This window comes from Protopterus annectens, chromosome 1.part0 (genome assembly GCF_019279795.1).
Source record: "Protopterus annectens isolate FY-2018-M chromosome 1.part0, PAN1.0, whole genome shotgun sequence".
Classification (NCBI taxonomy): domain Eukaryota; kingdom Metazoa; phylum Chordata; order Ceratodontiformes; family Protopteridae; genus Protopterus; species Protopterus annectens.
The window spans coordinates 1382648462-1382660755 of record NC_056725.1 but is presented as its reverse complement, the minus strand read 5'-3'; the positions used below and the strand labels follow the sequence as shown (position 1 = coordinate 1382660755).

Below are 12294 nucleotides of genomic sequence, written 5' to 3'. Positions count from 1 at the left end.
CTGGCCTTGTCAGATTTGGTTTCCCGTCCTTCAGCCTCATCTATTGGAAGAGCCTTGGATCCTGGACCCTGTTCAGTATCTTCTGACCCATTCATCGGGGGCTCTTAATCCTTCTCTTCACTCCCTCAAACTGACAGCTTGGCTGCTCCAATTCCAAACATAGCCAGGATTTACAACCTCTCAGCCAAGGCCCAACATATTTTAACATCCTCTCATAAATCATATACCAGAAAATTATATCTTGGCAAATGGAAGAGAGTTTCTATATGGACATCTCAGAATGATATTGATCCATACCTAGTTTCAATTTCATCTATTCTGGAGTTTCTGACTAAACTTTTCAATGAAGGAGCTGCTGCAGCTACCATTAGAGTTCAATTAGCAGCAAACTCGAACTTTCATCTTGGCGTCCAAGGTTCTAATGTCATGTCACATTGACTCTCTAACGCCTTTCTCAAGGGTACTATCCATTTGAGACCACCCGTCAAAACTCCAGCCATGCCATGGAATCTAAATTTTGTTCTTTCCCGAATTATATTGCCTCCTTTCATACCAGCCTCATCCTGTGATTTGAAATATCTCTCATGGAAGACCATATTTCTCATAGCTATCATTTCTGCTCAGAGGATTTCTGAGTTACAGACCTTGACCATCAAACCTCCTTATCTGGTTTTCCATAATGACAGAGTCTCGCTCAGAACTAATCCATCATTTTTACCCAAAGTTTGTTCAGAGACAAATCTCAACCAATCTATTGAATTGCCCGTTTTCTTCCCTAAATACACAAATAAGATGAAATTCATGCTGCACAAGCTTGATGTTCATAGGCAACTCAGATTTTATTTGGACAGGACCAAACGATTCAGGAAAACAGAACAGCTCTTTGTCTCCTTTTCAGAATTAAAAAAAAAGTGCTGCAGTGACAAAAGTCACCTTGTCAAGATGGTTATCGGATTGTATTTCTTTCACTTACAGTTCAATGAATGCTCCATTACAACAAAAAATAAAGGCCCACTCTACTAGAGCTCTATCTACCTCATCAGCCTTCCCTGTTAAGTTACCATTAGATACTATTTGTGCAGCAGCCACCTGGTCAAGGCCTCATACCTTCATCACTCATTACAAAGTAGACAAGGCCTCCAGGGACAGGGCTTCCTTTGGTTCCACTGTTTTGAAGAATATTCTCCCGTGAGCCACCCAAGAAAGATGGTGCTTAGGATGCTACCCATCAGTAAGAATGAATGGTGAGATAGAACAACTTCACGTAAAGAAGTTATGTACTCACCATTACGTTCCATGTGAGTTCTTCATCTCGCCTTCATTCTTACGTCCCACCCTCCAACCCCCATCCAGTCTACTTGAGGTCCAAGACCTCTCTTATTTGTGGGTATTGTCTCTTATCCAGTTCTTAGAATGGCATATTAATAGTCATAGGTAGCCAGTTGGCAGCAAACAAGATCTGAGGGAAGATCAAGGTGCATCAATGGGATAGGGAATTGGCCTCGAGCTGGTTAAAGATCTCGATCTTTTGCAGTTGATCAGTCGGAGCCGAGGATCAGCTCTGAACCCATCAGTAAGAATGAAGGCGAGATGAAAAACTCACATGGAACATTATGGTGAGTACATAACTTTTTCTGTTCTACACTTTCCATGATAGATACTGTTTATTATATTACTTTTTCTGCCTTCCCTTTTCTTTTTAAGTGTACCATTTTCTCCATCTGTTTTAGATGTTATTGTGTAACCTTCCTGTTGTTAATCTGTTAGGTTGTCTCCTTAATTTCTTTACCTGTTGAGGAGTTCATGGGTTTCTGAGAAGTCTGTCACCAAATGGAGTCGTTATTTGTCTAGAACCCAAACACTAATAAATAGTGAGGTTGAGTTAGTTGTATAATAATGGAATACAAACTTAGAAATAGCTGAATTTATTTATTTATCGACATTTGACTACTGGGAAGATCCAACCCAAAGCCCATTTTCAGTTGATTCCTGGGGAGAAAAGCTCCAAATGATTACAAAACATTTTAAGAATAATACTTTTATAATCTTCAAAAATAAAACAAAACATCTGCAGTTTAAATAATTATAACAAATTAGGCATAATACAAACACTGGTTAAGAATCTATACAAGTTATGTGATCATTTAATAATTGGAGAATTTTAGACAGTTTGTAGAGAAATTAAAAGTAAGTTAGTTTAAAAAAACAGGAATTGCAATATGAAGTGAGGGTGAAAACAGGCTTATGGCATATTTAGAGAGAAAGTCAGTGAAAATAATTTGATACAAGTTAGGAAGTAGGTGAAGGGAGAGAGAGTAAGGACGTATAAGGAATGAAGATACTTGTTCACATTTAGGGATATAGCTTTTTCTTTGTTTGAGCAAGAACAGAGCCAGATTTTTAGCTATGAATTCATTCAGGTTGGTTTTGAAGGATGGGAGGGTGGGTATTGACCTGATGGATACAGATAAAGAATCCAAAGGTTTAAGCAGCCTTATGCAAGTACAGACAATGTCCAGCAGATTTGCTAGGGATTTGCTAGGTTTGTAGAATTAAAATGAACAGCATATCACTACAGTTGCTACAGTTTAATTATATGGTTATTTTTCAGCCTAATGGAAGGTTTGAGATTGGAAAGAAGATTTGCTTGAGCATATCTGGTCATCATCCTGAAACTTGGCAACCATCATGGAGCAGTAAGTACTTGCAGTTTCCTTAATTTACCATAAGTACCTAGCAAACATGTTTAGAAAGCTATATTCGTTCTAATATGCAGTGCTGTGATTTTAAAACTATATCACATGTCTGGGAAAGCCACTAAGTGTGGAAATCCAAATTAAAATCAAGTTCTCTTCATAGTCATTCTACTGCTGTTGTGCAATAATTGTTTCATAATGTTGACTATGTATGCAAATTCCATACACTCTCTTTTTATCTGCAAGCACCAGTGATCTTAAATGTATTCCTTAGTTTAGTTTGGGTGTCATGGAATTCTTGAGAGACATTTTAGCCAATCTTATAAGATGGGGACAGTGACTAAACAATACAGGGAATAGTGATGGGTTCAGAATCCAAGAAAAAGCAGGTCTGAGACAGTATAATGATTCGTGCCTCTTACAGTGAATTGCTCACTTTTGGAGCAAATGTGAATGCGGGCAAAGGAGACTGTGTAAAACCTTTGTGGCCATCATCCTAAAAAGGTGCGACAGGAGGATTGCTTTCATCTCAATCTGTGCCATGACCCATAATTTTCAGATGTATAAGCTTCTCTGCTTTCTCTGGACAGAGGAAGTTGAGACTATAAACAGAATCCAGAAATAGATGCTCCGCAGTGAAGTAGCACTTCTCCCAGACAGTGGTGACTCTGTTTGACTGCAAGGCAGAGCAAATGCCAAGGCTAGATCTGCACTTGAGTCCTGAGTGGAGGACCTCCACTAACCAGTTGTCCAAGTAAGGAACACCAGGAAGTTGTTCTGCTGTAAGGTTTTCACCACTATTTCTGTTTCCTCCATCCACAGGCTTGACAGGTCACCCAGAGCAAAGTGAAGAAACCTGTGTGGTTTCAAATACTGCTTTGAAGTTAAGGTGTCACCACTATTGTTAACTCTTTGGTGAAGACGGGGAAAGGATAACATTTTAAAAATAATTTCTGATATTTGAAGAAAATGTGTGGGATTTAAGAGTGAACTGCAGGAACAGGTCTTCTGCAGTTTGACTTCATCTTGGAAGACCAGGGCATGTCATTTTATAAAATACATAGTTACGAATGTGTGGACTTCATATTTGATGTTAAGTTGTCAATCTCGCCTTCATTCTTGCTGGATGGGTTATCGGCTCCGACTTTGCTTGCTTTGCTAGAAAACTCCTTTTTACAGCTCGAGGAGGCAACATATATGATGATGATGCAAAACTACCTCCAGATCTCGTTTGCCGCTTAGCGAAGAGGTCTCTTTGCCTGAGTGAGGTAAGTTTTTTTTCTTGTAAAAAAAGAAAAAAAAAGTTATTTTTTCCCTTTTTTTCCCTGTGTTAGATGTTAGACGTACCCCACCTTCTTTACTCCTCCTTCTTTATAACTTCCTTTTAAATTTTTTAAATAGTTTTTAGTTCCCAAGTTTCTAGTTCAAGTTTCCCTTCCCTTGTGTGTGTGTGGTGTGTGTTGGTGGTGTGGTTGTTGGGACTGTTTGTGTTAATGTGTTCTTGTTAGGAAAAGGCAAGGTCCAAGGAAGGTGTCAGTGTCTGCAAGCTGTCAGAAATGTCAGCAGGTCTGTCACACTTAATGTTTACTGCCCTGGGGGTTTGCACTGGTGCCTTTCTACCTGGTTGTGTCATGCTTTGGTTTTAGGTCACAGGAAAGGTCAAAGGAGAACAAGGTCCGAGGAAGATTTAAATAAACAAATTCTCCCTCCGGTTCAGGCTCTGCCCAAGGTTCTCCTCCCAAGGTTCAGGAGGCTGTCTCCGTGCTACCCAAGCTCTCCGGCTCCGTCTCCGCCGCGGCCGTCGACTTCGGCTGATCGATACTTCTGTTCGAGTAGTAGTGCCCGGCTTGCCGGCCAGTGGCCCCGCCCACCGCCTGAGTCGTGGACTCTGGAGCGGTGTGGCTCTGTTCCCTCGGCGGGCGAGATATTCTCGGCTCCATCTGAAATTCAAGGGAGACTGGCTCTCCCTAGGCCCCGACCGGCTGAGCCGGGCCCCCCACCGGTCGAGTATTCACTCGGCCCATATATCCCGGGTTGTCCTCTCTCCCATGAAAGATCTGAGCCGAGATCTCGATCTCTGACAGTCTGGACAGGAGGGTGGAAAGGTGGTTGACAGGCTCCAGGGCCTCTGAGCACAGACAGAGCCTGTAGCTGCCTGTCTCAATAGCTCTCCCTACTGCCCGATTCTCCCGACTCCTCCCTCTTCTTGAACCGGAGCCACCAGGAGGAGCCGGAGCCTTTCTGTTTCGGCCGATGTTGCCGCGCCTCCCTCCCGTCGTCTTCGGCTCGATCTCCTCATTGAGAGATCTCCTCCCGATCCATGTGATCTTCCGGGTCCTGTCGGCATCGGGGGCTGTCCTAATCGGACCTTGTCCAGCCGGGCTCTCTCTCTCAGCCGCGGACCCTTGGCCTCGGCCGCCGACATCGGCCTCGGAGCCTTCTCTCTCCTTGGAGCGGCCCCATTCTGTTTCTTTCGAGCGGGTGTCTTTCTCCTCCTGAGGGAACCTCCGAGGAGAGAGGAGGGCTGGCCCCTGAGCCTGGAGCCTGGTCTCTGAGCTAGCTCCTCCCCATCTCCCTCTCCTGGCCTCTCTGCCTGGCCTCTCCTCTCCAGGCCCTCAGATCCATGTTGCCATTCCAGGCCCCTCAATTTCCTCCTCTTCTCCTCATTCTGCTGGATCTGCCTTCCCCCCTCGACCGAGGGCGATGTAGAGAAGGAACACGAGGACTAAGAGGGCACATATAGAACCGACTTAGATGGGGATCCTGTCTGGTCCCCCTCTGAGACTCCCTTCCTTTTTTTGTTCCTCTACCGACCCTCCCAGAACAGTGCCCCCATTGGCCCCTCCCGCCTCCATCAACCCGAGGGTGGAATACCTTTCCCCCTGGATCCCACCCCGATGTGTCTCTCCCCCCCTCCCCACTCATGCCACTGAGTAGCTGGGAGGCGTGGTGCTCCAGATTCTGTGGAACCTGTCCCCAGGGAGACCATCCAAGTTCATCACGCCCCCTTGGACCCAACAGAGTTGTCAGGTTCAGTCTCTCCTGTGGAGTCCATCCAAGGTGGCTGACCACTAGAAAGGAACTAGCGGATCCCTCCAGTGCCTGTCCATCCTCCTATTAAAAGACTGGGGCCATGGACAGACCGTGGGAAGGCGGAATTTTTCTTCATGCTGCTTGCTGCGTTACCGCTGAATTCATGGATGTCCCTTCCACCAGGCTTGGCGGATATTCTCTTGAGCAACCTTTGCCTGTTTCCCAGGTCCTTTCTTGTGCTGCTTGCGGGGCAAGGAATTGCACAGGGCTTGCTATCTGCTATTGTCTATACTCCTCACTGCATGCGGCTCATGTCTTATGGAGCCACAGGGCGATGGAGTCTGCGAGCACAGGGGTTGCTGCTGGCGTAATTTTGGCGGATGCGGCTGATGTGGCTTTCGCCACCAACCAAGGAGCACAGCTTCACTTTGTACCCCTTCTTACGGTTCAGCTTTGTTCGGTTTACCAGTGAGATACTTTTTCCAGGCGTGAGTCCCTTTTCCAAAACTCTTTCAGTTGGATCTTCCTTGAGCAGCCCTGCCAAAGACTCTGCCCAAAGGGTCAGAAGGCAAGAGCCCAAGGAGCTTGCACCCAAGGTCAGTCAGTTTTGCGACTCCAGTTAGGGGTAACAATAAAGGGTGCCAATAATAACACAGGGGGGGTCCAGAACCAGGGGCAAAGGAGTCTCTTCTCCTAGCTTCCTCTTCAGCATCCCTTGAATCTGGTGTTGCTTGGAGGCACCCTTGGAGCTCAGCGTCCCTAATTTCACCCAGCCCCCCCATCAAGAATCCCCGAGAGTCTGAGATAGTCCCCCACATCCGATCATATCTGAGGTCCCAAAATCCAAGTGGAAGGTATCCAACCCCTCACAAATCCCTTCAGACATCTCACCGGTAGTGGGGAAACAAAGAACTCCCTCTCAAAGGGACATCCAAAAAACCATGGGTACAGAAAAGCAAATCTCTCTAGGATCAAATTTCCAGACAAAGTAGGATCCACTCCCCAAAAGAGCTTTTGGTCCACCAAAGGAGAGAGTCAAAAAACCCCAAACAAGTCTCAGCCAAAGAGCCAATCGCTGTGGAAACGCTGCAATCCACAATGCCCTTTCTGGGCAAGGACAACCCTATCTGGGCAAAGTATAGACCTTCAGGATTTGCTGTATCATTCAGGATGCGCGCCGCTCTCCTAGAGTTTCTCACCTTCGATCAAGGGCCAATCATTACCAATTCAGCGTTTTGCTTTGGACTCCCCATTATGGCCTCATTCACACACCTGCATGCTCACTTCACAGCTCACAGAGAGGCTATGATCGAGCAGTTCCCACCTTTCCTTTGGTAGCCACTCCTCTCCAGCAACTTTCCATATTTGGACGACTCCAGGAGCTCCCCTACCACCTACAACTGCATCTGAGGGTTTTTTGGTAAATTTTTGAAATCCTCTCTCTGCTTGCCAATCAATCATTTACAAAATCCAACATGCCTGCTATACTATGCAGTCCTGCAATCACAATCAAAAGGTCAAAAGGATTGGAAATGTTACCAGCTTCTATTACTCTGTCCAGAATCAAAGCCAGACCGGCCTCAGTTCTAGGCCTAGGTTACAGGAAACCCACCACTGCTGGGGGCCTCTTCTTCTCTCACGTAAATGCACCTGCAGGCCTCAGGTTTCACTTAATTAATTAGTACCATGAGGCACCCATGAACCTGCAGAAATCTTGGGTAACACTTGCACTAGAATATCTCTCACATGAGAGATATCTTCCCTCTTCTTGTTCCAGGGCTGATCATGAGTTCCACCTCGAGTGTGGCCCTACAGTCACCACTCCTCATCCTCAGGGATCGGGTGATCGGCTCCTCTCAATGGTCCCAGTCCCGCGGCACGGTATAACCCCCTGAATACCAGAGCAGGGCCATGTCCTGAGCAGTCTGGCAGTGCGTGGCAAGCACAGCCCGAGCAGGTCCTACCTTTCCACGTGGACTGTCTGCAGACAGAGCAACCGTGGTCTGGAGTGGTCCCATCATTAAGCTTCCAGGCGAGATAGTAGAGTTCAGACATCAGACTTTGACTTCAGTACATCTCTTCTCACAAACAAGCGGAGGTCAGGTCCCGCATCCCGGCAGGTCCAAGGCTATGGCGGACAGGCTAAGCACTCTCACAGCATGCCTCACGGTGGTCTCTCAATCAATCTGTAGTGGATCAGATTTTTCTGATAGAGCTAAAGCTAGTGGCACCCTGGCTCAGCCCTCAAAACAATCAGTGCCCAGATTAGTGGCACTTTTTTCCCTTCTGAGGGGGCCTTGAGAGACTCTCTAACCCGGTTTGCCTTGGGGACTTCTTTTTTATCCCCCTCCTTTCCATGATTCTCAGTCCCATTCATTTTCAACCACCGCTGATCCTGATTGCTCTGCCTCCCCAGGATTGATTTTGCTTTGGGCCTTTTCCTTTCCATCTTTCCTTTCCAATGCAGCCCTGCAGTCTGGCTGGAACCAACAGTTTTGATGCACCTACTGATCCACGCACCGGGCATTCAACCTCTCTCATCACTTCTTCTTTACTCCTCCTATTCCTTGCTTGGTACACTTCAGTGATTCTCTACAGTCACACACTTTATCAGTCAGAACGGTCATGTCCACTAGAACTATTTGTGCTTGCATGACTGGCTTATTTTTCAGAGGCGATTCAAGTCAGTGGGCAACGCCACCCTGTCTGACTCTTTTTGCGTTTCAAGTTCACATTCTTTTTTGGATTCGCCATCTTTTTCAATGGACTGATCTCTAGTCAATGACATCAGTACTACTGGCGTGATTCCAAGTATTGATTTTTACATGACAATAAACTCTCCATCTCATATCTTGTGCAAGGCCTGTTTTTCAAGTTTCCTCTGCGTTTTCCACTAACAAACTGTCTCCATCCTTATCTACGGATCTAAACTTAATTTTGGTTTCCTAACCTTTAAAGTTTCCGTTTCTGAACAACAGTTCTTTTGAGAAGTTATTCCCCATAATAACTCATAAGGATAACCGCCCTCTTAGATTCTGGATTTCTTATTAAGGTTCAGGCCTGTATTAGTTCTTTCTAAACTATTTTGGTAAGGATTATGTTTCTTTGTAGACTTAACCAAAGAACACTTCCCATCTTCCTTTTCATGTTCATATCAACCTCATGGTTTCCCTACCAGACCACTTTCCTAGTTAACTAAAATCAGAGACATTCACTGAAGCTTTTGGATAAGCAGGTCCAGCTCAGATACTTAAGACCAGTTTTATTTGTAATTAAGAAAGAAAACAGCTTTGTTTGTCTCCTATCTATTTTGAAAATATCTAGTCTTCAGTTTCTAAAGTGACCTTATCTATGGACTCCTATAGACCAACAAGGCCAACTTTTTCCAAAGGGGCAAGAAATCAACTTAGATATCAGCACATTCGACTTTGGTCTATCCACTTCTATAGCCTTTCCTTCTATGAACCCAGCCACAAGATGATTGACAATATCTCCTAGTCACTTCTTGCCACTTGTGTCCAGGGGCAGTTGGTTGTTTTATTCCATAGTGCCTTGGCAGTCCCCACCAACTTCAAGAGTCTGTAGAATTCAGCCACCTGAGATACAGGTGCTAGAATTACGAAGGCATCCCTGATTCCATGAGTGGGTTCCCAGGCAACACCTAAGAGCTAGTTATGTCCATACCATAACGCTCCATGTTGATCTGGAGCTCTGCGCCCTCTTTCTACAGATGTCTCCTGGTTCTGGCCTGGACAGATCTTGAAGTTCTATTAGTTGCCTTCCTGCCAAGTTAAGGATCTCTTCTTTAGGAACCATTTCGTCTATGGTGGTTAGGAAGCTCTTTAGCAGGGTCAGTTTCTAAGAGGAACCACAGAAACTCTGGTTCCGCGGGTTCGAGGATAATATAGGGTTGCCTCGAGCTGCTAAAGATTCTAATTTCCCACTTTTAAGAGCCTAAAGTAAGTTTCATCTTAGAGAGGTATGGATTAGAGTATGTTCTTGGGTGTTAGCAAATGGTATGAAGCTATGAATTACATACCCCTTCCAAATTTTGAGAAGTTGTTTACAATCCCCCTTTTTAAATTTTGTTTGCTGAAGTATTGAGTTTGAACTCAATTATTTCTAATGTGTTTTGCCTTAACTTAATGTCCAGTTTAGTTACATTCCAGTGAAGGATTCCCTAAATGAGTAAGTTGGATTTTTTTTTTTATTTCCATTTGATAAACAGCATAGTCCAACTGAGCAACTAGGCCACTTTTCAGAGGAGTCCCAGGAGAAATGCTGTGCATTGATGCTCATTACCCAGTTCAATACAGGCTAGGTAAACAGTTGCATATGAATACAGTAACAGTATGTAATACTAGTTGACCATTTGCTTGAAATACAATAATAAACAAGTAGATAGTCTTTGGTGGGTAGTTCAAATAACATTTCAGCAAGCAATAGTGAAGTTTATGTATTGATCTGCTTAGTTACTGATGTTTTTTGATTGAAGAAGTAGGGAGAGTGATAGAGAAGAAATTAAAAAGAATATTATCGCTAGCTGTTAGTTTTTTTCTAGCACTAATTACCTATCAAACGAGGTAAACACAGTGACTACATAAAACAATAAAAACCTCAATCAGATGAAATCGGACCATAGACTAAATATTAAGCACTTTTGTTTGTTTACTATTTTAAAACACAAACTTCATCAGAAACTTCATTTAAATGTACACTTCAGGGATCAAGGGAACTTTAAATATTCAATATTTATTAAAATGGTTAAGATAATTGATGACACCCACCTAGTAGGCGGGGTTCTATTTATCTGTTTTTGAATTTAGAACGGTTACTTTAGTTTTAAACTTCCACATGTTGTTTGCACTGTCTAGAGTGTACATTTAAATGAAGATGTTCATCGTGTTTCACTGATGTCCTTCAAGGATGTATCTGCATTCCTAACATATGGGTTGTCCTGCCTCAGGCAGCCCTTTGGTCGGCCGGATTCCAAAGTCTGGGTTTGGCCTCGGCTGATGTCGCACTTCACCCGACGTCACAGCTGCTGTTTATTGGGTATAAAGGCATCAGCCGACGCCATTTTCCCCAGTCTTTCTTGCCGCGTGGTGCCCGAAGCAGAAGCTGTTCGCAAGTGCCGGTCGGTCAGATCCAGAGATTTCTACTACCGAAGACTTCTAAAAAGCTAAGTACCCCGTTGGGGACTCTTTCTTGCCTCAGCCGATGTCAGACAAAGTAAATAATTGTTTAACTTGTGGGAAACAAATACCTCATAAGGATTTCCACTCGTACTACCTTCCTTGCTTAGGCCCAGACCACGACGTATCAGGTTATCTAGCCTGTGCTTCCTTCAACCGACGGACACTTAGGCGCCGGTCGGAGTTTGCAGAGGAGTTTTGGTCCCGCTTTTGCATACAAAATGCCATCGGAGACTCCGACTACTCAATTAGCTAAAAGCGCAAGGAAAAGGACCGACATTCGCCCAGCGGTTTCGGCTGAAACCACGGTTAGGCCAACCATGAGTGTCTCGGTTTCGCTGAAACCGAGTCCCGGTTCTTCCTTCGCGAAAGCATGCCTCGGATAGCCGAGGCCTCACAGAGCATGGCTGAATCTGCTACTGAATTTACTGCTACAGAAGCAGGCACCCAGGATTTGTCAGACACTATTCCTTTAGACATATCTACCCCTGCACGTGGGGCTGCTAGACCCCCTGCTTCTATGTCTATCAAGGCTTTTGCCAGGGCTAAAGCAGCTAAATCTTCTAAGGCCTTACCTGCTAAAACTCCCTCACATAGGCCTACCTCTAGTTCCCAAATTCTCAGCCTGGCTGAGGATCTCATTTCTTTGATCAGGGGATCCCAACCTCACCCAGACAGGGCCTCTCAGCCCCCTCCAGATAAGAGGCCTAGGACTGAACCCCCGGAACCTGTCTCTACAGACTATTCCTCGGATGACTCAGACATTTCAGACCCTCAGGAAGGCCCATATTCTCCTTATGAGGATTCTGATGCAGAAGACTCCATTCCTTCTGCTTCTCCTCCTGAAGAATTTTCCTTTGGGGAAACCTTGCATGCTATGAGGGAACACTTCCAATGGCAGGGCCAGGATTTTTCAGATTCAAGGAAAAGGCTAAGGACTTTTTTACATTTACCACAGCATAGGCCTTCACCAATCCTCCAGTACTAACAGTTGTTGATGATGCATATAATGATGCCTGTACTGCCCCTGATTCTCTTCCTCCGGCCCCTGCCAAGCCTGACAGATATTACAGGGTCCCGGACACACACTACCATTTGTATAAGGCTCCTGTTGCAGACCCTGAAACCATTTCACAGGGCCCTAAAGGTGTGGCAGCTGCCTCTGCCAAAAACCCTCTTCCCTCTGAAAGGGAATCTAGAGCATTAGAGAGATGGGGTAAAAAGGTTTATACTTCTGCTACTCTTTCGGCCAGGGCCTTGAACTGTCAATTTCACATGATTCAGTACCAGGAATTTTTTTAGACCAGCTAAATAAAAAAACTGTCTTCTCCTGAACCTATAGACCGCAAGTCCCTTCAGGATTTGGTACA

At 45.0% G+C, this 12294-nt stretch overlaps 1 protein-coding gene across 2 annotated transcripts in view; it reads left to right on the top strand.

Moving 5' to 3' along the window:
- Positions 1–12294, top strand: part of UBE2J1 (ubiquitin conjugating enzyme E2 J1) — an 873843-nt gene that overhangs the window by 452290 nt on the left and 409259 nt on the right. For both annotated transcript variants that reach the window (XM_044067059.1, XM_044067069.1), the window contains one exon: positions 2612–2696. In XM_044067059.1, coding sequence (XP_043922994.1) covers positions 2612–2696 — 85 coding nt within the window. The remainder of the gene's footprint in view (positions 1–2611; positions 2697–12294) is intronic.